Source organism: Pangasianodon hypophthalmus, chromosome 10 (genome assembly GCF_027358585.1).
Source record: "Pangasianodon hypophthalmus isolate fPanHyp1 chromosome 10, fPanHyp1.pri, whole genome shotgun sequence".
In the NCBI taxonomy this organism is placed as follows: Eukaryota; Metazoa; Chordata; class Actinopteri; order Siluriformes; family Pangasiidae; genus Pangasianodon; species Pangasianodon hypophthalmus.
Window position 1 is genome coordinate 6,692,591 of NC_069719.1, and position 26,646 is coordinate 6,719,236.

The 26,646-nt window shown below is 38.1% G+C and overlaps 2 protein-coding genes across 4 annotated transcripts; both read right to left on the minus strand.

Moving 5' to 3' along the window:
- Nucleotides 1-953: 953 nt before the first annotated feature.
- On the minus strand, nucleotides 954-9,429 carry LOC113545117 (uncharacterized). Its single transcript, XM_026944282.3, has 3 exons — nucleotides 9,217-9,429; nucleotides 4,071-4,195; nucleotides 954-1,701 (listed from the first exon to the last, which is right to left on the minus strand). The coding sequence occupies exons 1-3, from the start codon at nucleotides 9,289-9,291 to the stop codon at nucleotides 1,263-1,265; spliced, it is 639 nt and encodes a 212-aa protein (XP_026800083.3). The 5' UTR covers nucleotides 9,292-9,429; the 3' UTR covers nucleotides 954-1,262.
- A 6,911-nt stretch (nucleotides 9,430-16,340) lies between these two features.
- LOC113545082 (solute carrier family 2, facilitated glucose transporter member 1) lies at nucleotides 16,341-24,536 on the minus strand. 3 transcript variants are annotated; one of them, XM_026944229.3, is made up of 11 exons: nucleotides 24,384-24,536; nucleotides 23,420-23,510; nucleotides 22,961-23,059; nucleotides 22,034-22,194; nucleotides 21,682-21,922; nucleotides 21,394-21,556; nucleotides 21,111-21,295; nucleotides 19,993-20,097; nucleotides 19,662-19,763; nucleotides 19,332-19,535; nucleotides 16,341-18,442 (listed from the first exon to the last, which is right to left on the minus strand). In XM_026944229.3, the coding sequence occupies exons 2-11, from the start codon at nucleotides 23,432-23,434 to the stop codon at nucleotides 18,263-18,265; spliced, it is 1,455 nt and encodes a 484-aa protein (XP_026800030.2). In that variant the 5' UTR covers nucleotides 23,435-23,510; nucleotides 24,384-24,536; the 3' UTR covers nucleotides 16,341-18,262. The 3 variants fall into 3 exon arrangements, with proteins under 3 accessions (XP_026800030.2, XP_026800029.2, XP_053093399.1); XM_026944228.3 differs by having other exon boundaries at nucleotides 23,420-23,555; XM_053237424.1 differs by having other exon boundaries at nucleotides 23,420-23,581.
- Between the last annotated feature and the right edge of the window lie 2,110 nt (nucleotides 24,537-26,646).

The following is a 26,646-nucleotide window of genomic DNA, read 5'->3' on the forward strand; positions in this document are numbered from 1 at the left end:
GTGTAGGCGGAACCTTTAGTTCAGCTCTCAGGGACCTTCTGGACTTAATTAAAGGCAATGATCAGATGAATCAATAGGTATAATAAAACGATTCTGTTGTACATTTACCACACGTGTGTTTTTGCAAAATGATCACTGTCATTACTTGTTGCGGTGACCAGTACAGGGCTTTTCTGGAGTTTCTTGCCTGTAAATTGATGTTTGGTGAGACTAGCTCACCTGATTCAACTCATCAGCTACTTATCAAGTCTTTCACTCATTTAAAGAGCAGTCTTAAATGTAGATGTAGTAATACTAAACTGTACAGATCCATGATGGTTATAGATATGGGATTAAGATGACCTCTTGTGAACAAATCGGGACGTCCAAGAATATTAAGTTAGCAATGCCACACCTCAGCAATGCCACGCATCATACCTTGCTTGGTAAAAAAGGACAAGTGAATTTGTGTAGTTTGAATTGTTACCAGATAGTACTGGAGGGCTGGATTGTCTGTTTTGGAGTTTAACAGCACAGTAGAATTTTTCACGATTTCAGTAAACCTGATTTGGGAAGATCTCCACTATAAAATGAGACCATCAGTGTAAAAATTCCAAAAATTCCCAAACCCTGAACCTGGATTAACCCCTGTCCTGTAGATCTTAATGTTTTCCCAGCTCTAACACACCCAATTCAACTTAAGAAGGACTGTTGATCAGTGCATTAGCAGAGTTAGGTGTGTGAAGAGCAGAGAAATCACTTAAATGTGCAGGATCGGGGTACATTAGGACCAAGGCTGAGCACCTTTGAGTTCAAATAACGCAAAGTTTGAAAATGGAGAATTTGACTAAATAAAGTGACAGTTTTGCACAACGTTTGGATTCATTCTCCCATACATCCACACACAACCTTTATTATTTTTCGTAGCTATGTTGTACATGTGTACAGTGTATGTAGTTACGGTAATCAATAGTTAAACAAATGTAAATCATGTTGACATTCTGATCATAGTTTATTATGTATGGCATATATATTGTGCATTTTTGCAACACATTTTGACAATTGACAATTACATTGCACTGAGAGTGGTGTTAACATACAGTAGGATAGAACTAAATGCACTGAGAGGAAATATGCAACACAGTAATAGAGAACTTGCTATTATTGAGTATAATACAGTAGTATATTAGTTCACAGACATATTATCAGTTAGGTTATTAATATTCAACATTTTACAATTCAGTCCTCCTTGACTGACTCCCTGATCTTGAATCTGCAGTGGTTTACTTGTGTAGTTTGTGTTTTGGTAACTTCGAATCTCGAAATTCAACCTTTATTATTGCCTTGCCTGCAGAGGACATTGATCCCTTCACACAAATTCTTTCTCCAGAATACGCGATTTCACTCCCTGTAGCCTTCATTCTGGTGAATGGACCATCCTCATAATACATTTGGTTGAACAGTTCATCATTACATGAAATGTGCTGTTCATAAATACCAAGACCTAAATAGTTCTCATACAGAATGTAGTCATAAGGTACGGAGAACATTATGACAAGCTCACCAACAAAGTGCTTTTCATCTTTAAGGATTTCGTATGCCAGGACCCCTACACACCCTTTTACAGGAGCTAGTATGTTGGTAAAGGTGCAGGCTTCACTGGTCTTTTTTGCAATTGTAGGCTGAGGAGGATTGAGAGAATATCCACTGCTGGTGTGGACCCTAGTATAGAGATAATAAAATAATGAGAATTGACATAATTAAATATTTAATGTTTAAACATTTAAATAGTTAAACATTTAAATTCAAAGATTTAAGATCTAGCATAATAACTCAAGTAAATTTTATAAATATGAAAAAAGAAAGACAGACCAATGCAAAAAAAGTACAAAACCAAAACTGAACAAAACCCTTATAAGGCCAACTTATAATATGATATGGAGCATTGGCATCATCTGATGCTAGATTTATGTATATTATAAGTGTCCACATAGATCTGAAGGTTAACCAATGACCGTTCTACCCACCAACTGTAATATAAATTTAAAGAAGAAATTTTAAAAAGACCTTAACCCCATTGAGATGCTGTGGTGGGATATTAAGAGAGCTGTGCACAAACAAATGCCCTCAAACATCAATCAACTTAAGCAATGTTGTAAAGAAGAGTGGGCCAAAACCTCTCCAAAAATGATGTGAGAGACTGATAAACACCTACAGAAAATGTTTACTTCAAGTTGTTGTTACTAAAAGGTACTTCTGCATGTTTCTGAATTATAGTGTGTACTTATTATAGGGTGTACTTACTTTTTCCCACCTGGTTTCTGAATGAGGTTATTTGTTTATAGAAGCTGGTGAGGACCACACAATTATTATTTAGGCCTTGATAAAGAAAAACATTGAATTGAAGGAGGGTGTACTTTCTTTTTCCCATGACTGTATGCAGTAAGAAATCATGGGGATCTAGCAGGGCCTGTCGCTGTTTTAATTAGCTATAATACTCTACAATAACCTACAAATTACAACACTGTTATGTAGCAATGAGTAACAAATATTCTCCATTAACATACTTTCAAAAGTCTTGTAAATAATTTACTTTATTTACGTAACAAAACACTAAGTTATTACATTAGTATGGTATTTAATTTAATGTAATTGCAATGTGTGGCCACTAGAATATTAACTGAGATTGAACAACAGAAAAAAGAGTGACTCTAATAAGCTCCTGATCAAAATTCTTAAGAGTATATATTTAACATCAGTTTTATGCCATTCATGTTGTTAGTAATTTATTTTTTATTAGAAAATTGATAAATTAATACATACACATCCAAAACTACTATTACTTGTATCTTGTTATGAATTTTATCAGGTGCTTAGTAGAGTTGCTCTTTTTCTGTGGTTGAAACTCAAATAACATTCTTCTAGACACATAGTATACTAAATAAGTGCTGCTTAAGCAATATTGCAAGCACAAGAGTGTGGTTATTCTCAATATCGGTGATTCGGCTGTAGGCATGAGCCTTCATGGTGAGTTCTGTAGCTAATCACAGCCATGCTAATATTCAGTAAAACTGCATGATTTATTTAAGAAATTAATATCGAGTAAGTGACATTTCAGACATAATATAGGCCAAATGTTCTGTTTATTTTTGTTCTGTTAGTGGAAATAGATCCCGAAGAAGCCACATACACTTTATAGCACTTCGAATAGCTGGTTAGCTAGCTCACATTGATTTGTACATTCCCGTTAAAGGTGCTCACGGTAAAATTGGAGTCCCTTCTTCCTATTCATCTTCATCTGACTAGCTTTCATATTTTAAGTCAAAAGTTATTTTCGTCACAATGTATCGTTTGACATGTCTGCTGATGACGTCACAAGATCTACTGTAGCAACTGTTTCGAACTAGGAAGTGGAATTTTATATGGAGAACACAGATAAGCAGAGTGATATAAACAGTGAAACATTCCAGTGCTGTTATACTAAATATAAGCACTGTTGGAATGCTGCTCGACCAATCAAATTAGTGGACCGTAACTAACTGTTGAATAAAACACAATTAAATCATACCCTATGTAGTGAGAAGTGCTAGTAAAGAGGAAGACAGTTTGAGATTCTACATAAAATACATGTTGAAGAGGGTTTTACACAGATTCAAGTAGGCTAAGAAATGAGAATTGAGGGGGAAAATTACTGTATGTACATAAATAGTAATTTATATAAAACACACATTTCATATGCACATGAAAAATCACATACATGTCACATGTTCATATGCTTTTTACATATCATTATATGAATAATATGTGATCACATTTAAAAAAAATGAAAGATTCATTTCAGTGTTAAAACTGAAAAATGGAAACAGATGACTAAACATGTTCTGTAGTCGATAAACCATAAAAATGATAAATGATAAACAGAGAAGTAATACAAAGTTACTTTCAATGTATTTAATGTAAGGAAATAGAAGCATTTTTTTAAAACTCCTTCTATAATTGAAATATTATATTTGAAAGAAAATCTTTGAAATATTTTTTTAGTCATAATGTACTGGTTATAAAATTTAATATAAAATATAAATGGTACTTACCTTGGATTTGATAAGGTGTACATGTCCGTGAAATTGGTAATTTGAATGGACAAATTTCTCATTGTGCCTATACTGCGGGATATATTGTCAATGTTGGTGCCTCTCAATGACTCGCCAGCTCTAATCTGTTTCAAGGGGAAAAAAGACTTAATTAAAGTATTCTCTACAGAACTACAGAATATGAACGCTTTTTTTTTTCACTCTCATTGTATCAATATTAATTACTCAGTTAACATAATACACATCATTATAGATAGATAGGTTGCATTATTAATCCCAAAGGGAATATGACATAATGTTTATAGGTACACATTTATAAACCTTTTTAAACCTAAACATCGATTTAATTGATTAACTGCTTCTGGCATCAGCAAATGAACAATTACTCTCGATATATAATTATCTAACATTTTACATAGGTTTACATTACATATGAGCCCATGATTTCCATGAGCCCTGTCTTGCTATCTCTCACAGAACAACCTCCAAGATCCCAATCAGTCTGGCTTCAAACCGGCACACTCCTTTTGGCTGTCACTGAGAAGCTACATGCTGCTAGATCAGCCAAACTGTCTTCAGTCCTCATCCTCCTTGACCTTTCAGCAGCATTTGACACAGTGAACCACAAGACTCTCTTGTCCACCCTCATGAGCCTAGGAATTCGTGCTGCAGCATGGCAATGGTTTGCTTCCAACCTGGAAGGTCGGTCATATCAGGTGACATGGATGGGATCTACATCTGCTCCTCGCAGACTCTCCACTGGTGGTCCACAAGGCTCAGTACTTGGTCCTCTCCTGTTCTCCCTCTTGGTGCGGTCATGTCCTCACATGGGTTTTCATACCACTGCTATGCATATGACACTCAACTCATCCTCTCCTTCCCTCCCTCAGACACTCATGTTTCTGCTCGGATATCAGCATGTCTGGCAGACATCTCATCATGGATGACAGCTCATCAGCTGAAACTTAATCCCACCAAAACTGAACTGCTGTTCATCCCAGGTGATTCATCCCCATCTCAGGATCTTGCAATCTCCCTAGACAATTCTCTGATCTCGCCTTCGGTTACTGCATGCAACCTTGGGGTAACCATTGACAATCAACTGTCCTTCTCCTCTCCCATTGCTAATCTAACACGCTCATGTCGATTTCTCCTTGATAACATCAGAAGAATTTGTCCATTTCTTTCCACACAGTCCACACAGGTGATTGTTCAGTCCCTTGTCATTAGCAAGACTGGACTACTGCAACTCACTCCTGGCAGGTCTGCCTCTGAGCACCATTCGTCCTCTGCAACTGATCCAGAATGCAGCTGCACGATTGGTTTTCAACCTTCCTAAATTTTCCCACACCACCCCACTGCTGCGCTCCCTCCACTGGCTTCCTGTAGCTGCCCGCATCAGATTTAAAGCACTGATGTTTACCTACAAAGCCAAAAACGGACCAGCACCCACTTATCTCAAAGCACTTATCACACCTCACGCAGCACCACACTCCCTCCGATCCTCTAGGACTACTCGACTGGTCCCATCATCTCTCAGGGTACAAGGAAGGCATGCATCGAGACTCTTCTCTGTTCTGGCACCAAGGTGGTGGAATGAACTTCCCCTAGATGTCCGAACAGCTGAGTCACTGGCAGTCTTCAAATGATATCTAAAGACTTACCTTTTCATAAAGTACTTAAGCTAGCACTTTCACAAAAAAACCCTCACCAACAGAGTTTTGGACTGATGGTATTCCAAGTTTGTGACCTAGTGAGCCAATATCAGAATGTATTTTTGATAGACTTCAAAGCAATATTGTAAGTCGCTCTGGATAAGAGTGTCTGCCAAATGCCATAAATGTAAATGTAAATTTCAATCATTTTGGGTTTCCACCTCTGAAATAGTTTATGACCTGCACATACTGCATTGCTCATTATATACACGTGTATATACACATTATATACAAATAGCATTTGTGCTATAATGATCTTCATAAAAGGTAAAAAAAAATGTACATTATGTAAGTCATTATGATTCCTACATATAAAAAAATCAAATGAATGTGTCACATTTACATTTATGGCATTTGGCAGACGCCCTTATCCAGAGCGACTTACAATAGTGCTTTGAAGTCTATCAAAAATACATTCTGATATTGGCTGACTAGGTCACATCTGATGCGGGCAGCTACAGGAAGCCAGTGGAGGGAGCGCAGCAATGGGGTGGTGTGGGAAAATTTAGGAAGGTTGAAAACCAATCGTGTAGCTGCATTCTGGTCACATATATAATCACATTTTATTGGCTACAAGCTGCTGTGGTGAGAAACAGGAATAACCAACTGAGATCATGCAAAGTCTGTAAGTGTTACCAGCTTACAGACTTTGCTGCTAGATTTGGGGACTTTATTTCAAAACAGATCCTAGTGAGAAATCTAGTGACTTTTTGAGCAGACATTAAAGACTGTCCTGCACTCGTTGTGGCTCTCCAGATTACATCACAGCTGCTGGTTATATAAGGTTCGCTTGACTTACCACCAGTGTGTAAAGCCTGACTAGTTGCAATTCCACATGCCTATGTTCCCAATGACCAATCACTGATCACCAGTGTTCCCAACGACCAATCACTGATCACCATTATTCCCAATGACCAATCACTGATCACCAGTGTTCCCAATGACCAATCACTGATCACCATTATTCCCAATGACAAATCACTGATCACCAGTGTTCCCAATGACCAATCACTGATCATTGTTTGTCGCATAAACACATTTCTTTGTTCTCCATTTTAAACTCTAATATTTGCTGCATTTACAAGTAATAGAAGCATGTTACTGGTGACTTCTCACAACTTTTTGAATGCCAACATTTCTTTGTGCATAGGGATATCTAAGCAATAGATGAAGTACTGGAAGTTATACTGCACTAGCATCCTTTGAAACATTTTGAGAGGGCGAATGGCTCCAATTTTGAAGGAAGCCGCGAGCTGCTGAATAGCTAGCGCACGTTCTGGCGCGACTGCTGCCCTCATGCGGGCTGAGTTGAAAACTGCCCCCAGGAACGAAGTTCGTTGGCTGGGGGACAGCGAGCTCTTGGCAAAGTTGACCCTGAGTCCTAGGTACTCCAAGTGGCTGAGGAAGAGGGCTCTGTGAGACACTAGCTCGGCCTCTAACTGGGCTAAGCAGTCGTCGAGGTAATTCAGAATGCGGATTCCTTTCTGTCTCAGAGGGGAAAGAGCCGCATCTATGCACTTTGTAAAAGTGCGAGGAGGTGGTCCGGCGACAGCAATACTTTGCCCCTTCCTCTTCCTGTCCAGTAAATCAGGACGACGCCCGAGGCGTCTCAAAAATGGGTGGCGGCTGGCCGAGCGGGAGCGCTGCGGAAGCTCAGGCTGTTGAGTAGGCTGAGCGGGCGCAGGCGCAGATCTAGCCGGCTGCTGCGTTGTGGCGGGTTTAGGGTGATTGGTGGCACTCGCAGAGCTTGGACGCTTCGGCAAGAAGTGTTGCAGTGCCTGGGATGACTTCTGTGCAGCAGTAAAGCGCTCAGCAAACCCTTCGACGGCGGGTCCGAACAGCCCCATGGGAGAAACTGGAGAATCGAGGAAAGGAACTTTGTCCGCCTCTTTGATCTCCGTCAGGTTTAGCCACAAGTGGCGCTCCAACACCACTAAATTGGCCATTGACCTCCTGATGGCCTGAGCCATCGCCTTCATAGCTCGAAGGGCTAGGTCCGTCGCACTGCGCATCTCCTTGAAGGCTGCAGGATCGGGCCCCGACTCGTCCATAACTTGGAGGACTTTCGCCTGAAAAACCTGGAGCACGGCCATTGAATGCAGAGCTGAGGCTGCCTGCCCGGCGGAAGAGTAAGCTCGTCCAGCAAGGGCAGACGTTGTTCTGCACGGTTTCGAGGGGTGCGCGACCTTCGCTTTCCATCCGATGGCAGTGGGCGGGCAGAGGTGTGCGGCCACTGACTCATCCAGTGGAGGTAGCCTGTCATAGCCCTTTTCGTCCGCGCCGTCGACCGTGGAGAACGCGGATGAAACGGAAGTGCTGGTCCGGGCGCTCAAAAAAGACGGGAGAATCCTCTCTGCAAGGCGAGAGGCACGCGGGGTCTGAGCCGACGTGAGCTCGCTCGCGGCCCGGGCGCAGCACTTCTCTATCCCGCCGTTTTTTCCTCGCAGGAGTTTTCCCCATAGCGTCTAGCGACGCAGTACGAGTGTAGTATCGAAAGGAAAATGTAATTTCTCCTATTACTAGCATGTTACTTAAATCATTTTCAGGTGGAGCTGTCATAAAGGTATTTTATGGCAGTGTTATTAATATGACAAGACTAGCTGACACTAGGCAGTGTGCCAGCATTTTTGTGAGACTCTGAAAGGCCATAATCTAAGCCTATTAATTTTTTTCTTTTAATTTTTTTAAACACATTCCTTTGACTAACACCAATAACCTATGTTCTAAAATGAAAATAGAACATTTCTAGGAAAAAGAAGAGCTGATAGAAATTAGTGTAATCGAGAGTGTATAAGGTGATAACATTTATTACACTGATTAAAGTTTGTTTTAAAAATGCATTCCTTTGTTTAATCACATTTAACCAGTTGTTATGATGAGAAACAGGATTAACCAAATGAGATCATGTGCTTTTCCCATTTCTGTTAAGCTAGTAGTCAGATAGCCACGCTATAAGCATAGAGATAGCCAACTGAGTAAGATACTGAGGATTTATAAGATAAAGAGTAATTTTCACCATTACTAACATGTTATTTTAATCATTTACAGTGGAACTCTCATAAAGGTATTTTATGGCAATGTTATTAATATGACGATATTGGATGGCAGTAGATTGTGCCTTAGAAAAAAAAATAGTGTCAACACCACTCCTATTGCTGTCTCACATCAACCCAAAATGCATGAGCACATCACACTTATCAATTTAACTGCACAGCTCATGAAAACAGTCATGATTTTATTTTGTATATTCCTCATCCCACCATCTGGAATGCACAATTATCACTTTCATTGTAAAGATCACACAGTAATTTTATTTATCATATTTCTGTAATCCCTTTGAAATTAATTCCTGGCTACAACACTGTATGAGAGCTACTTTTTTAGCTTACACTTATCATTCCTAATTCATTTACGTTTATTCAACCACTCACCTCTGTCTTGCTTGCATTTTTCCGACAGCAGCACCCACAGATTGAACAAAAACAATGTCCAAAGATCCCACACATGCTGACAAGATGGTGCTCAGAGATGCTCACAAACCGTTTAAATAGGGCTTGGAGGATGGACTGTCAGATTACTCAGGACAGTTCGGGTATTTCCTGGACATTCCCCTGCATTTCAGAGTATCCCTTGGGCATTTTAACAGGATATCTATTGTTGCTTTTAGTTTCAATTTTACTAATTGGTCTGTTACATTACGCAGTGCAAGAGATGCCAACATGCTCTGGAACACAGAGGTCGGTGGTGAATAGACAAGTACATAGTTGTGTACAATCACTAGACAATATTTCCTAGCATCCAGAGTGATTGTACATTGTAATGAATATTTATTTTTTCATAATGAATAATATTTATAATACACTTCTCTGTATACATAGAATCAAACAGAAATATTCACATACAAACAGTCATGATCTGTATCAACTGGCTAACTGGATCAACGTGTAATGTAAGAAGTTCCACTGTCCTATGCTATCAACTACCTTGCCAACTGGTATAACAGCAAACATTTATTCTAATAAAACAAACACTCTCAACATAGTTGCAGTTGCAGTTGCACTGGTATGAAAATGAGTTGCTCAATGCTACAATAAATTAAAATTCAAATAATAAAAGTAGTCACAGATTTTATTTGCTATAAATTGGTCCAAATTTGATAAAAAATAGATGGGCCCACTACTCACAGAAGGCAAGTTATAAAACAGATTACTGTTTAAAAACCAAACAAAATGATCAAACAAAAGAAACAGCATATTCATTATTGGATGAGCCATGTTTAGATGCTTTAACCATCCTCATTTTATCTTTGTAAACATGTAATCATGTAGTCAGGACGAAAAAGTACAGAACTACTTCACCTAATGTTATTTGGGTCTGTTGTCATTTGTAGCCTATGTACTAATTAATCAGTATATTTAAAAACATATCAATATCTGCTACAGAACTATTCAAATGTATGCAAAAATATTTATGAAATTCAAGTTTAAAATTATATTTAAAGTGATTAAATATGTGCACAAAACAACAGTAGGAAACCACTTCACAAACACTAAAGGAAACAAATATCCTCCTTTCAGAGGTTATTAAAGGAATACCCAATTTCATACAGGCTTGGATTGGATTGGTTGGACTCCCTAAAGTCTACCCATGAACCGAAATGCATTGTGATTGATAGAATTTACACCAGTACTTTTAAAGAAAAAGGGGAAAAAACTGCTGTCTCATCAGTATGTCCATATTCCAAACAGTGTGTTGAGCAACTAGGACAGTGTACAATGATATTACAGTATATATATTTTTTTATATCTCACATATTAATACTCCGTTTTATTCTCTATGTAAAAACCATATAATATATTTCATTGCATTTGGAGTTATGGAAGGTGTAAAATTGCATGCTGTCATGAATGCTTAATTAACACAAGAGGTTTATTACAACAACAGTTCACAAACCGAATATCCAATTCAATTCAATTCAATTTTATTTGTATAGCGCTTTTAACAATGGACATTGTCACAAAGCAGCTTTACAGAAATAAATGGATTCACAAAAATATATTGTAAATATTTGAATTTATCACTGTGAATTTATCCCTAATGAGCAAGCCAGTGGCGACGGTGGCTAGGAAAAACTCCCCGAGATGATATGAGGAAGAAACCTTGAGAGGAACCAGGCTCAAAAGGGAACCCATCCTCATCTGGGTGCAACGGATAGTGTGATTATAAATAAATCCCTTCTATTATTGTGTACTATATGGACAAATAGTGCAATTGTGCAACCAATAAATTCATCACAGTTTTTGCAAGAAGTCCGGCTGGTTAAAATCTATCCACTGTCCACTGATGGAGTCCTGAGTACGAAGCTGCTCGTGGCAACCGCAGCCCCAAAGTCACTACAGCAATCGCAGTCCAAGCCATTACAGTATAGCTCCCCATATGTGATCCCCATGCCATCTCCACAGCCCCCAGGTGGCGCCATCCCCAGCAATCCAAACTGTTCTTCAGGCAATCCATATGGGGCCACCCCAGCAGCAGTGAGCGAACTCAACCGATGAGAACTCCAACCAGAAGTAGGGCATCAGGATGGGTCAGGTAGCGAGGAGGAGCAGAAGGGGTCAGGATCACTGGCATCACTGGCATCTCAGAAGTTGCATGTGTAGCTCGACAGAGAGTGAGGGAGAGAGAGAGATGGAGAGAAAGGAAGAGATTGTTAGGTGAGCTTTTGTCCTCTAATAGGATAAGCACTTTGATGTACTTTGCATGCAGAGTGCAAGCAGGGACTCCGGCAAGACTAGCTATGACAGCATAACTAAAAGGGAGAGCCAGAAGCTAGCACAGACATGAGGGCACCCTGGGACATAAGGCAGCCAGCCACTCCACCTTCGACAAAACTGAGTGAACGTGTGAGAGTGCGGGGGCAACAGCATCCAAACATCCCAGTTCACCACAACACTCTATGCCTGTGAAACCCTCCAGACCTGCCCCTGTACCTAAGAAAACTATTCACAAAAGGCCTGACTAAACAAATATGTTTTCAGCCTAGATTTGAACACTGAGACTGTGTCTGAGCCCCGAACACTAAGTGGAAGGCTGTTCCATAACTGTGGGGCTTTGTAAGAGAAAGCTCTTCCCCCAGCTGTAGCACGCACTATTCAAGGTACTCACAAATAGCCTGCACCTTTTGTTCCGAGTAGGCGTGACGGATCATAAAAGATCAAAAGTTCGCTCAGGTACTGCGGCGCAAGACCATTTAGTGCTTTATAGGTCAATAATAGTATTTTATAATCAATACGAAATTTGATTGGGAGCCAATGCAGTGTGGATAAGATAGGGGTGATGTGGTCACAAAAAGAGGTAACAAAAGCATGAACTAATTTTTCTGCATCGTGTAGTGACAATATATTTCTTATCTTAGCAATATTTCTGAGATGAAAGAAAGCAATCCTAGTTATATTATCTACATGAGCTTCAAAAGAAAGACTAGAGTCGTTAATCACACCAAGGTCTTTTATTGCTGCACATGATGGAACAGAAAGGTCATCCAGAGTTATTATGTAATCAGAAAGCTTACTTCTAGCTGCACGTGGTCCTAGTACAAGTACTACTGTCTTGTCAGAATTAAGTAAGAGAAAGTTAATAAGCATCCAGTTTCTAATGTCTTTTACACATTTCTCAACTTTATTAAGCTTAAACAGACCACGAAACTTAAACAGGCCAAGGTAGTACACAAAATCAAAAACACAGAAAACAAGAGGGGTGGAAAAAGAGTAATAATGAAATGAGGCAAGAGTCAAAACACAAGTTATATACATGTAACCCTCTTCGTTGCTCCCTCAAATGTCTCTGCGTTGTGTTGAATGTGAGGAGTGAATGAGGAGGACACCAAGATTGCAGTTGAGACAAAGCAGAGTAGCTTTCTTTTAATTAGGCTCTTTCTCCACATCAGCCACTATGCAGCGAACAGCATCGGCTTTCACATACATCACCGAACTGCAGCATCTTCCCATAGGGAAACAGAACTGTGACTGTTAACAAGCAACATCAAAATAACAATATATATCAAATTATGAAAAGGAAATAATATAGTTGTGACTGCAGTAAAATAAAAACTAGTCAAACAGTTCACAAATTTAGTCAAACACAGGAAAAATGAACTTCAACATGTCACAAATAAAGATAAATGTTAGAAATATCCAGATTACAAAGAGTAAAACCTCAAAATATTCAAATAAAGCTCAAACACAATACAACATATAGAAAAAACTATGCTCTGCCACATGAAATTTACAAAACACAAAATAATATTACAAATAAGAAACCATCCATCAAAAATAATCATACATATGCTTTAATAAACATCTTAACAACAATATATTTCTTTAACTGGCATGGATGGCCAATATAACTAAATAAATTAAACAGGTGTCACAGAGAACAGGATAACCCTCCTTACCTTCCCATAGGGAAACAGAACTGCTCCACCCCTGTTATTGAGGCTCACACAACAATAAAACACAGTGAATTGTACCTGACTGCTATGACCAAAAAAAAAAAAAAAAAAAACAGATACAAACACAAATATGAATAGGAGGCGCTCTTAGCCTGGTGTTTTTCTAGTCATCAAATGTCTAGTTTTGGTGATCCTGTGCCCATTGTAGCCTCAGATTCCTATTCTTGGCTGACAGGAGTGGAACCTGATGTGGTCTTCTGCTATTGTAGCCCATGGTTCGATGTGTTGAGCATTCTGAGATGCTTTTCTGCTCACCACAGCTGTAAAGTGTAGTTATTTGAGTTACTATAGACTTTTTGTCAGCTGAAACCAGTCTGGCCATTCTCCTCTGACCTTTCTCATCAACAAAGCATTTCCACCTGCAGAACTACTGCTCACTGGATTTTTTGTTTATTCGTTTGTTGTGCACCGTTCTGTGTAAACTCTTGATACTGTTGTGTATGAAAATCCCAGGAGATCAGCAGTTTCTGAAATACTCAAACATCCCATGTGCCACCAACAACCATAGCACAGTCACAGAGATCACCTTTTTTCCCCATTCTGATTTCTGAGGTGAACATTAACTGAAGCTCTAGACCCGTATCTCCATGATTTTATACATTTTGCTGCTGCCACATGATTGGCTGATTGGATAACTGCAGGAATGAGCAGGTGTACAGGTGTTCTTAATAAAGTGATCATTGAGTGGATATGCTAATTTTAACTTTCAGTAACAGACTAGGGAAAACATTAATAAAGTCAAATGAATGTTATCATATTTTGGCTTCTTGTAGATGCAGGGCCTGTAACTCATTCACTTGTAAACTGCACAAACTGTACATGGGCTTAAAGTGACTTTACTTGCTTTAATTGCAGCAAACATGTTAGTTAGATTTAATTTCATTTGCTACAGAATGTACTTAAGAATTTTCAGTAATTATCAGTTTTGCCACAGTGATTCGAATTTTGTAAGGACTGATTTTAGCCTACCTAATGACACTAGTTTCACATTTTCTCAGGACTAAACTCACATACAAGGTGAAAACCAGGGGAAAAGGATTTATTCCCACACAAACATAAACACATAGCCCACATTTTATTTTAGTTAGCAAAACATTCACATTCACCCAGAGTATGCAATGGACATATGATCCACTGGAGGGCAGAATGTGTCTAAAATAATTCACTTTTATTATTTTTTTTTTTTGTAAACACTCAGAATGAAATATATTTCATTATAATAAATATATTTTGTAAATGAGTTTTTTTTTAAAACTTGACAACCTTGTGAAATGCTGCCTGTAGTCTTTTTCGTGGTCTTTCCTTATCCTTACTCACCGTGGAATTAGTCTGATTATTTCAAGTTAGAGCTGAGTTTTAGTTATGATATTAGGATATATGATGTGTACATCTAATTGACCAAAAAGTACAAAAATACCAAATGCAAAAACTGATTATTTCTTTTAAATGACACCTAGTACACATAAGAAAGTGACTAGAAACTGCTGGTTTTAAGCTTGATGTTTTGCTAGATGGCACTGTTTTACTATCCAGACTGCTTTTAGCTGGGAAAGACCCTGTTGTTTTCTTGTTCACCCTTGTTCAGATGAAACTATTCTGTTGTTCCACAGGCTGACCTCTGGATGATACATCCTGCTCAGTTTAGATTAAATCATCGCTTTTTGCTCCCTTCCATAGAAAAGCTTTTAAAAGTTAAACAATGAGAGCTCCTTTAGATAAGAAAAGAAAAGAAAAGAAAAGAAAAAAGAAGATAAGATAAGATAAGATAACTTTACTGATCATGATGAAAAAAATTTGAATAACTGTCAGTTGCAAATGGTTTTCATTATTCCACCAAGTCAGACTGTTAAGTAATGCTGCTATATTTTACAGACCCATTTAATTGGGCTGTAAAAAGTCAGTGGCTTCTTTCTGGGGTTTCATTTTTCCACAGAAGCTCTTGTATTTGGATATAGTTTTTTTTTCAATAGATTTCAGCTGCAAATGAGAAAGAAATTCCACTTTTTCTTACAATTTCCGAATTGCTTGACCTTGTTATAGACAACAACTGATACATTTACAGTGTTGTCACCTCAAGTCTAAGGTCATTACCAAATCTAACTGTTTTCTCTTGGAAATATTAGTTCACCTCGAGTTGTTTCACAGTCGTCCATATTAATCTAGAGTAAAGGCTTAAGGGCCTCCCTCATGAGTCCAATATATTTGAGTATAGTAACCTTCTGGAAAAATCACATACATTTCACATGTGATTATGTGAGTAATTGTATATGTATTCAAGTAAACTTGTGAATAATGTGATCATGTGCACCACATGTGAAAATAAATGCATTATGTTTGAAAAAAAAAAATCAAATGTTAAAAATTTTTTAAAAATGCTGTGTGTGAAAAATAAAAACAAATGACATCAGTGGAGAGAGTGAGGTTAGGTACCTCGGTGTTAGGTACCTCGGCGTACCCATAAATTAGGACATGGAATCTGCACACTCTGACCATAATACAGATTGGCAAGACAGCATCTCTAACATTTATGTTAGCTTAGGAAGTTCAACATATCCTCAGCTATCCAGAAGTCCTTCTACATCACCAAGACAGAGAGCATCCTCAGTGGGAACATTAAGACCTGGTATGGGAACTGCAGTGCTGAATACTGCAAAAAGCCCTCTACTGGTGAGGTTATCTGAACAGATCACCAGGTCAGTACTGCCCCAGTCTGCTGGTCATCTACACTGCGCAGGTGCAGGACCAGAAGAGGAAAAATCTTAAAGGATCCCACACACCCCAACAATCCGATGGCTGCGGTCTGGAAAATGCCTCTGTAACCACATGGCCAGGACTAAGAGGCTAAGGAGGAGCTTCTTCCTCCAAGCCATCAGAACCCTGAACTTATCACTACCACCACCCTCCAGCTGCTCTGCACATGATATTAATGCACACACACACACACACACACACACAAAGTACCTGATCATACGTGTCACATGCGGCATATCTGGCACATTCGCACATGCACAGGACACTTCAGTGTATATAGGTATGTACACACATACATACATAAATACATACATACATAGTAAATACATACACATACTCATGTATTTTCTGTATGCTCTTGTTCTGTCTGCACTCTTCCTCGTCGCTATACCCATTGTTATATTGTCTGTATAGTCTATTTATTGTTGTTGCTATGCACAGTCTGCGATGCACACACCTTTGTACCTGCTACAAAAGTGCATGTGACAAATAAACCTATGAATCTTGAATCTTGATTATTCACACAGTCTCTGTAAGGGTAGCTTCTTTGTGAGAGACCTTCACTGGTGTAACTTGGCTGAAGTAACTGGCTCCATGTTGACCATGCTGTTTTTAATTAAGACACTGTGCATGTGGGGAGATAAACTGTTAGAAAGATACGTCAAAGCATTAGGTCAGTCTTCTATCTCTTTCTTCTTCTCTTTGTTTCCTGGAAACCGATTTTAAAAGGCGTAAGGCTGTTATGTAATGCAGCTGTAGCACCTAATCAAGTAGAAGACATGTATAAGAAACAAATGAGGTATGGATTTTTAATCTTGGAAAATTAAATATAATTCTGAAATGCACTATTAGTTTTCAAAAATGCAAATAGTCCGGCTCCTCCATTGTTTGAAGAATTTATATATAAAATCATAAATAGGTCAACTAGGGCTGTTACAAGAGGTGATTGTACAATAGTATTAAGGAAGAGTGTATACAGTATTTTCTATATATCTAGACCATATTTTCTTTCTGTGCATCACATTGGAATGAACTTCCTGTGGATTTAAGAGATTTTAAAATGTTGGATTATTCTCAAAAATGTAAACTATGGTTGTTGGAAAGTCAGGAGTGCCAACATGTTTAGTTATATACTGGAGCATGTTTATAATGCTCACATAAATTAGGATTGTATCATGGGTCGCATTCCCAGCTGGTTCTAACGCAACGGCTGCAATGTTGTAGCAAAATACTTGCCAAATCTTTCATATGTACATGTCTAGTGTAGCTGTTTTATGTGTTACTTTTATGAGTTCTGTAACCACGTTTTTCTGTGTTATTTGTTCTTTTTTATGTACAGGGACAGCAGATAACCTAAATCTGACATTTACATCATAAATATTGATGTTGATTAACACACATTGTCCCTTTTAAATACATAAAGAAAGAAACAAAGAAAGAAAGAAAGAAAGAAAGAAGGCTCAGATCCAATAACACTCTATGCTCTATGCTTGGACTGTTTCCTGTCTAATGAATACCAAATGAACAAATGAAAATGGAGATTTCATCGCCAATCATAAAACCCCAATCAATCTCGACTTATAATGGTCAAAAGAACTATTGTCTTATTCTATTCTTGCATCTTAGTAAGCACAATAAAAAAGCCAGTGTGGGTCACATTTTAAACATTTTAAAAAGCAATACTGTTTACTGCACATATCAGTGCCAAACATCTGAACATGAACTCTTCTACCTCTTGCTCCTGTACGGAATTATTGTTATTATTAAGGAGTCTTGTCGACTCACAGTCCTGTTCTGTTTCTAAGAGGTGCCATGGTTTATTAAACTTGGACAACTGCTGTAAGCAAGACAAATGTCAGATTTCATAAACAATTAACTCTAAGCGGTGTGCCCTGTTTATTAGTGACGTTGTTCATGGGTCTCTGTAAAATGGATGCATAAAAATCTGTATCAGACTAGTGAGTAAATGCAGGTGAGTGAATGTTATATTTTATTCTTAATTGTAGAACAATATGTTTACATTATTATCTGTTCTTGGTTAATTTACACATATCCTGAACACTCTGGACTGCACTGAACTCAGTAATAGGTAGTAAAAATAAGATATTACAATTGTTAATGTTCAGTCATGGACTAATCAAAAATAACTTTTTTGAGCTTCAGTGTGGTCTTGTCTGTGCCTGAGCCAGAGGAGCCATATTATAGTGACTTCTTGTTCATGTGAAAGTATTGAAACTTGTTTTGTTATGCAAGGGAATGCTCTCAGCCCCGCGAAACTCGGCAGCAATATCATCAAAAGTTCGGCCCTTTGTTTCCGGGAGGCGAAACATTGTGTAAGTAAATGCCATCAAAGCCATGGACATGAAGAGGAGGTAGACGTAAGCTCCACACAGGTGCTGGAACAAGGAACACAAATATAAAATGCATAATATTAACACTGACAAGGAAATGAATCAGGATATGCAAAACAGAAACAGTTGGTTTATCAAAATCTCTGATCGCTGGTGATATCGAACATATTGTTCTAGAAATTAGACTAGTTGAACCAACTGAGCACTCATGGGCCAACTTATTAGAGAACACTCTATATATGGTAAGCAATGTGTTTCTGAGGCTGTAGGCGGAAAAACCAGTAGATAGATGACTGATGGTTGATAATGGTTGTGGACACAACATTACATTTATTCCAAAGTTTTGAGAGTGGAGAATTTCCTTACTTTTTCCTTACTTTCTCAATTCATTGCTCCTGTAGCAATAACTAGCAATGCAAAGCGAGATGTCATTAATGTTTTGTACATCGCTCTTGAAGTATCTCACCACTGGAAAGGAGAAATCATTCATTCTGGTAGTACGAAGGTGCTAGACAAAATGATCGGCCAGTATCCTCTGATGTACAGCTAATTGCATCTCTTACCAGACAGACAATAAACTCCAGCTATGATGGGTGACAAATACTAGCAGCTCTGTTATTAATAAATAGTGGCATGTCTTGAAGAGTTGCACTTAAAAGTACCCGTCATGTTTCCCGACAATTATTGCATTATCAGCTGTTTCAAATATCAACTGGTTTCATCTCCAACAGCTTCAGAAGTACTTTGTTTACACAGATCATGAAGGATTGTCCAAAATGTTCTGTTTCTCTTTAAACCAAGTCCAATATTCTGAACTTCTATTATATCTTGCTTAGTACTGGAGCATAATGCAGGTACTCCCTGGCCTTTTCTTCTATTTATATTATAACTGATCTTAGGCCTTTGTTAGTTGTAAAGAATAGAAAAGACATACCAATAGTGGTGGGAAAAGGAGGGCTAGCAGGAATTTTCCTCCCCAGTTAAGCATGCTGGTGAAAGCCATGGCTATGGGTCGGGCTGGCTGGTCAAACAGCTCAGCACCAATGAACCAAGAGATGGGCCCTGGACCCAGCTCATATGCTGAGATCAGGATAAACACCACAAGCACCTGAATGCCACGAACGTTCGGGACAATGTCCTGAGGAGATATGAAGCGAATGACATTATCATTTCTATTGTTACACGGATTTCTCATGTTGAGTACATACACCAGAAACAACTTATTTTTTTAAATTTTGTTGTAAAACATATGCATTAATCTCACCAGCAAGGAGTCTGTGATGGTCATAAGTAAATTACAAAAAGCTACCAATAGGAAGCCAGTGAGGAGCAGCTTCCTGCGCCCAGCCCTCTCCACCAGGAACAACTGTGAGAAGAAACAAATGTCAAATCATGAAATAACACAAAGCATACCTTCCTGTTTGAAAAAAAAGGTTTCAAGGAGACAAGAATGTTTCAGAGTTTCCGAATGTCAATGTTAATACAGAAGAATAGACAGAATATCGCCAATAAAAGTGGTTGCATTCACACACATCACAATTTGTGTCCCCAAATCACACACAGCTCTAAATATGCTGGAATGTTCTAACACTCACAGACACGATGGTGAATGCCACGTTGATAGCTCCCACTCCAAGTGTCAGATATTTTGCGTCTTCAAACTTGGCCTTGGTAAATATTTTTGTTGAATAATTTATGATCTGAAAATGAAGTAAGAGACAGTGTGGTATTTTATTCAGGAACTAGAAGAACTAAAAAAATGAAACTTTAACATCAGGCTCCTAATGATGCATGAGTCGTATTGATTGATGGCTGGTGGTAGGAAATGAGACAGGGTCCACCATAAACAACTGAACAAATTAGTGATGAACAAGAGATGAAAAGATGCTGAGGTGTTGTGGGTTTTAAGGAGAATATTAACATGAATTTGTGCTATTCATATGCGGCTTTTTAGCTGAGATAGAAAAAGAAAAAGAACCACTGTTCTCTTTTAAAACCACATTTCTGGACTTACGGTTAACTATAATATGCAGTAGGACCCTTTTGACAAAACAAGGTTGCATTCAATTATTCTATTTTTTAAATATACTAATTTTATTATAATAAAAATGTAATTGCAGATGATTGCAAAGGTCTGCATCCTCCATTCTTTCTGAATGGAAAAAGGGGAAAATATACCACTATTTTACAAAAACATGGAATTGCAAGAAGAAGATGAAATGTGCAGTTCTTCTATGACATGACAACAATTAAAAAAAAACAAAAAAAAAACATTTTGTTATGGACCTCTAGGTCTCCAGAATTGATCTGAATAGGCCATGACAATGGCAAAGTTAGCAAAGTTATAAAAGATAGAAAAAACACAGCAAAAATAGTGTAATTAAGAGGATCCTGTTCAGAGAACACAAACTAGGTTGGTGTGCATACAAGTTATTAGAGAATATTTATATCACATACAGAAAGGGAAATGCTAACTTTTTCAGTAATAATTTTTTCACACTATAAATACACACTATTTGACCATTTTTTCACTTGTGATAATGAAAAATCATCTGTGAAACTGAACACACTAAATGTTTCTATAAATTCAGTTTCTTCTTTATTCAGTCCCAAGCTTATGCAAGCTTTTGCAATCTGCTGTAAGGGCATGTCATTACCCAAAACAACACAAAGTCAAAGATGATGGTGAGCATGAATAAGGTAGCTCACTAACCGCGTTGAATCCGGATAACTGGCTGCCCAGGTTTATGATTAGAACAAGTATTATGGGCTGTCTGTAGCAGTGTTTGATGAAGAATTCCCTGATAGTTACTCTTGCTTCACTGTTTGACGCTTCCTCTCTCATCTCATCCATTTCCTTTGTCACCTTGTCAGGATTTCCTCTTAACCTTCTTAAAGCTGAAGATAAAATAAAAATGAGATATGCAGATGAGATATAACAAGTGATAACAAGTTAAAGATTAAAGTCTGAAGCTGTAAATTTCTCTCAAACCCACCAGCTTCTGCTTCTTGCTCCTTGCCACAGTTGATGAAAAAATACCGTGGGCTCTCAGGGCAAAAAGGCAAGATTATATACTGAAGAGCAGCTGGAATAAGGGACAGAGACAGCATAAACGCCCAGTACTTCTGTGTGCCCAGGACTGTTTCTAAGCCCACCACCTGTAACATCCACCACAAACAACTAAATTAGTCTAGGTTAGGCTTCCACTGATGAGAACCAGATCATAATTAGAGAGTTTTTAAAGGATGAACAAGAGATGAAGAGAATGTGTGTGGTCTCTCACCATGCCCAGGAAAATGCCAGAGGCAAAAGAAACCTGGTTGAGAGTTGCAAAGGCACCACGGAGGTTAATCGGGGACACACCCTGGATATACAGCGGGTTCAGACTCATCACCAGACCACAGAAAAGGCCAAAAATGAAACGGCCCACAATAAGAAGTTCAAAAGATTCAGCTGCTTTGCTTAGGAACATCAGACAGGCGCCTGCTATAGACAAAGTGTTTGCTATGAGAATGGCATTTCTCCTACAGGAAAAAAAGGAGTACAGTAAAGGTAAAATTAAAACCAATAAGTATTCAACTTTTTTTTTTTAAAAAAAATACAAAACAAATGAAATTCCTAAAGACAATTCTCACCTCCCATAGGAATCAGCCAGGCCTTTGACACCCAGTGACCCCAGCAGGGCTCCAAAGTCCTTGATACTGACTGAGAGAGCCCAGAGAAATGTCAAACTGTGGTCTGGCATGGTCTGATTGTGTCTTGATTTCCATGTCACATTGAAGAAGTCTTCAATGATCTGAGTAAATAAACCATAACAAGCACTTTTGAGCCTGATTTCTTCCTAATTATGTCTCAGCTTGCTTGTTTGGGATTTCTGCAAAGCTGTTTTGTGACAATATCTCTTGTTAAAAGCAGTATACAAGTAAAAATTTACTTGAATTTACTTTTGTGCATTGTGGGTTAATAATGCCTTTATTTCTGGTAGCCTAGCATTTAGGATAGTTTTTCCCCCACTCCTGATCATTCTACTGCAAACAATTTGTGAGTTGAAGCTCACAGGGGCATTTTATATTCCCTAAAATCTCCTAAAGTTTCTTAAAACCAAATGTTGATGTGATGGGTCTCCTAAAATGGTTGTAAATTAGACAAAGGCCCTTATTAACAAGCATTCTATTGTGTATATAAATGAGAAGGTTGTCATAATTTCACATTTTAAAAGTGTATGTGTATTGCAGGTATGACATCAGATACCATTTGCATGCCAAATTCACAGAATTAATGAATATACTTTAAGAGACTGCATTTCATCCACTTGAAAGACATGACTAAGACCTGGAATGCCATCCTGGTAGCTTTGGAATTAAATACCAACTGGAGAACATTGCACAGTATCCACACACAGAACTGATAAATCAACACAGTCTAGACATCGTAGCTACCTGTCTGTAAACATAAAGCCTTCCAGACCTTGGCTGGCTGAATAGAAAGCTCTCACAACTTTGTAAAGTTTATTCAGTGAGATGTGCATGTTCGTGCCATGCTACCCAGAGTCATGTACTCACTCTGGCTGGAGAGTTGACATTGCCGGTGTGGTATCCGATCTGCAGCGAGCCAAACACTGCCGCCACCACAGAGGTTAGCAGTGTGGCAGTCAGCTGACTCTGGCCACAAAACCAAATACATGTGTCACGGTTAAACAATTCTGTAAGCTCAATGTAAACACACACTGACTAATGATCATGTGCACTCTCACATGAAACAAAAAGATCTCTTAGTTTCCCTTAACACATTTTCTTTCTTCAATCTTTTTCTTTGCTTTCATTATATAGAAAAGTTTCAAATTCTATCCATGGCTCAATAGGTGTAATTTTGGGACACTTATGTTTTGTCTCATTTATTCACCATCAAAACTCCCCCCATTAGACCCATTCACTTGATTTTATTATTCACAAAAACTTACACATAAAAAAATTGACATTTTATAAGGTATGTTATAAAGAAATAATAAGGAAAACACTAACCTGTCCGAGTGCCATCAGCTTGCCAGATGACTGTCACTTCTTTACGAAAAGACGTTAATTTTCGTATTTACTTTAGAGCTTGTATTTCCAGCTATAGTAGATATACCAGAGGTTCTTAAAGTGGCAAGTCTCAGAGCTGAAAGCATATTCCATATGATACCTCTAGAGCAGGGGTGTCAAACACATTTTAGGTAACGGGCCACATTACATTTATTCCAGTGTCAAGTGGTTTAGAGCAAAAAAAAAAAAAAAAAAATCTGTTTAGTAGACTAACAACACATAAAAAACTCTTAAATGTGTTCATTTATCAGCATTTATCTGAAAGGCACATTCTAAATGCACAAACAGATTTAACACACACTGTATATGAATACTGATTCTAATAATTGATTATAATATAATGATTATAATGAAATATAATAACATAGTATTGAAGTGGGGGGTAAAATAAAAAGTTTGCAAAATGAAAAAGGAAAGAGACATCATTAGAAACATCCAATTTTTAGCTTTGAAAAATGAAATATCATAAACCCATTTTTGCCAGTAGCTGGGTTTATGGCTCTGGGTTAATTGCTCTATTTTTAAACTAGTTCCTTTTTTTCAAATATTCAATCCAATTACAGTCCACATGACAATTTTATATTAGACCATGGATTCCAAATTAATTTGTTGGGCTGGATTAAACTTGTTCCTGGCTGCTCCCACCTCTAGCGTGTCCACCGTGTATCAGTAGTAATGAGGACATTAGCAGTAAACAAACACAGGAACCTTCTTTACGCCTTGTGGAAATTCACTAGTGCATGACATTGCATTAGGTAAAGTGGTAATTGGTAATTACCAATTGAATCACCTCTTATGGATGCTGTGATGACATACTGCTAGGTGTTAATTAGGATATTTCTGACAGACCATCCAATCAAGTCTATTTTTAAAAAGCAAGACACCCATATATTGAGTCCCTTACCTGTTTATAGGATTGAGGAGTGATTATATCTGCTCGAGATCCAACATCCACTCTTTCTTGGCACCTCTTGAGTGTGTATACACTTCATCCAGGGATTAACACTTGTTCACACACACCGATGGTTCCAGGTCCTTCATTTGCACCCCACCCCTATGTGCCCCCTTGCCCCACTCCCATCTCAATGATATCTCTCTGGTAAGTTTTCAGACACTTGTCCATACCCAAGCTCCCATGTGATCCCTGATGAAGTCACACCAGTGTGGTGAATTTTGAGTTGGGTCTGAAAGAATGGCAGCGACAGGCATCCCAGGTCTACACAAAATTCTCTCTCCCTCACTCTATCATCATCCTGTCATAATTCTGTTATTTTCTTAAGTTTGACCATAAAACTCAGAACATCTACTGAAGGGCTTGATTAATCATTACAAATTGCTCCAACAATAATTCAACAGTCTAGGTCTTTCTAAAGACCATGAACTGTATTGCAACCTCATACATTAATGCTTTTGTAAATGAGACCGGTTGAAAGTGTGTGTATGTCTACATGCATCTCTGTGTACATGTGAGGTGTGTCCTGTCTGGTAATTTTCACATATACATGTAAGAATGTCCACTAACTGTGATTTAATTGGCTATTTCAGAAATAGATGTGGAAAATCTTTGCTTAGTTTCTGGGAAGAAAAATGCAAGTGGGTTAAGGTTACATAATATACATACTGTATATATAACACTAATTGGAAGGCTGTTCCATAACTGTGGGGCTTTGTAAGAGAAAGCTCTACCCCCTGCTGTAGCCTTCACTATTTGAGGTACCAACAAAGAGCCTGCACCTTTTGAACGAAGTAGGCATGGCGATTCATAAAAACCAGAATTTCACTCAGGTACTGCGGCACGAGACCATTCAGTGCTCTATAGGTCAGTAATAGTATTTTATAATCAAAGCAAAATTTGATTGGGAGCCAATGCACTGTCGATAAGATAGGGTGATATGGTTAAATTTTCTGGTCCTAGTAAGTACTCTTGCTGCTGCATTCTGGACTAACTGGAGCATCCAGACAGTAAGGCATTACAATAATCCAACCTAGAGGTAACAAAAGCATGAACTCATTTTTCTGCATTGTGTAGTGACATTATATTTCTTATATTAGCAACATTTATGAGAAAGAAGGCTATCCTAGTAATATTATCTACATGAGCTTCAAATGAAAGAATGGAGTCAATAATCACACCAGGATCTTTTACCGCTGCACATGGTGAAACAGAATGACCATCCAGAGTTACTATGTAATCAGACAGCTTACTTCTAGCTGCATGTGGTCCTAGTACAAGTACTTCTGTCTTTTTGGTTGAGTCAGTGTTGTTGAATGTGATTGGTCAGAAGGTAGTGATTAATATTCTGTAACATCAGCTCTGACAATAGTTCCAGGTGTATATTACTGCGCTCATTCTAATATGTTATAGTTTCTATAGTAGCTACTAAGGGACTTGTATGTCAGACACTCCATATAAGCTAATCCAGATAATAAACAGATTAAAAAAACATGCTTCTATTTAACAAAGAAACAATATATAATCACTGATATGGTGATGTGCCTTTCATATGAGACATTTCTTTACAATTTTTGGAAGGAGTCTCCAGTGTCAGCACTTTGTAACAATCAGAGGTAAAGCTGTAATTTCTCAGTAAGATGCATTTTTTCTTATTAACTTCAAGAGGTGAGAGAACGACTGTTTATAGCTGCTATGATAACAGGAACTAACTGGTTTCGCAGATGTTCAACAAAATTAACTAGAACTATAAATGGATAAATAGTATGATCATGCTTTAATAAATGTATTGTTGGCAAATTGCTGTCGTATAAGAGGAATAAAACACTTCTGAACATTATTATTGGCAAATAATCACCTTCAGAGTGATAACAGTAACTCTATTACTCATCAGGTCGCATCACTCCACCTGTTGTTGATTATTTTACTCTAACAGCACAAACCCATGTGTTTTATTCTTTACTTATTCCCTGATATATTGTCATATCTTTGCACATCAGTGCAAGCAGCCGGGTCTGTTGAACATCTTGAGTTGCTCATTGTGTTTTTTTCCCCCATGCAATTTTTCATACAGTCAAAGAGTCAAAAATAAAAGAAAACTCTCAAAGTGTTAAATGACTACACTAAAGAAGACACTGTTGTGGTAAGTCATATTTTCGATTTAGATATTTGAACTCATCTCTTGTTCTGCTAGTCATTCTCCAAAAAATATAGT

Excerpts from the sequence above, each read along its gene's own strand:
- LOC113545117 (XM_026944282.3), bottom strand. The coding sequence starts at position 9,291 with ATGTGTGGGATCTTTGGACATTGTTTTTGTTCAATCTGTGGGTGCTGC. Across the intron at positions 4,196-9,216 it reads AAAATGCAAGCAAGACAGAG|ATTAGAGCTGGCGAGTCATT; the intron begins GTGAGTGGTTGA and ends CCCTTGAAACAG. Across the intron at positions 1,702-4,070 it reads TACACCTTATCAAATCCAAG|GGTCCACACCAGCAGTGGAT; the intron begins GTAAGTACCATT and ends TCTCTATACTAG.
- LOC113545082 (XM_026944229.3), bottom strand. Across the intron at positions 22,195-22,960 it reads ATGTCAACTCTCCAGCCAGA|ATCATTGAAGACTTCTTCAA; the intron begins GTGAGTACATGA and ends TTATTTACTCAG. Across the intron at positions 21,923-22,033 it reads CTGGCTGATTCCTATGGGAG|GAGAAATGCCATTCTCATAG; the intron begins GTGAGAATTGTC and ends TTTTTCCTGTAG.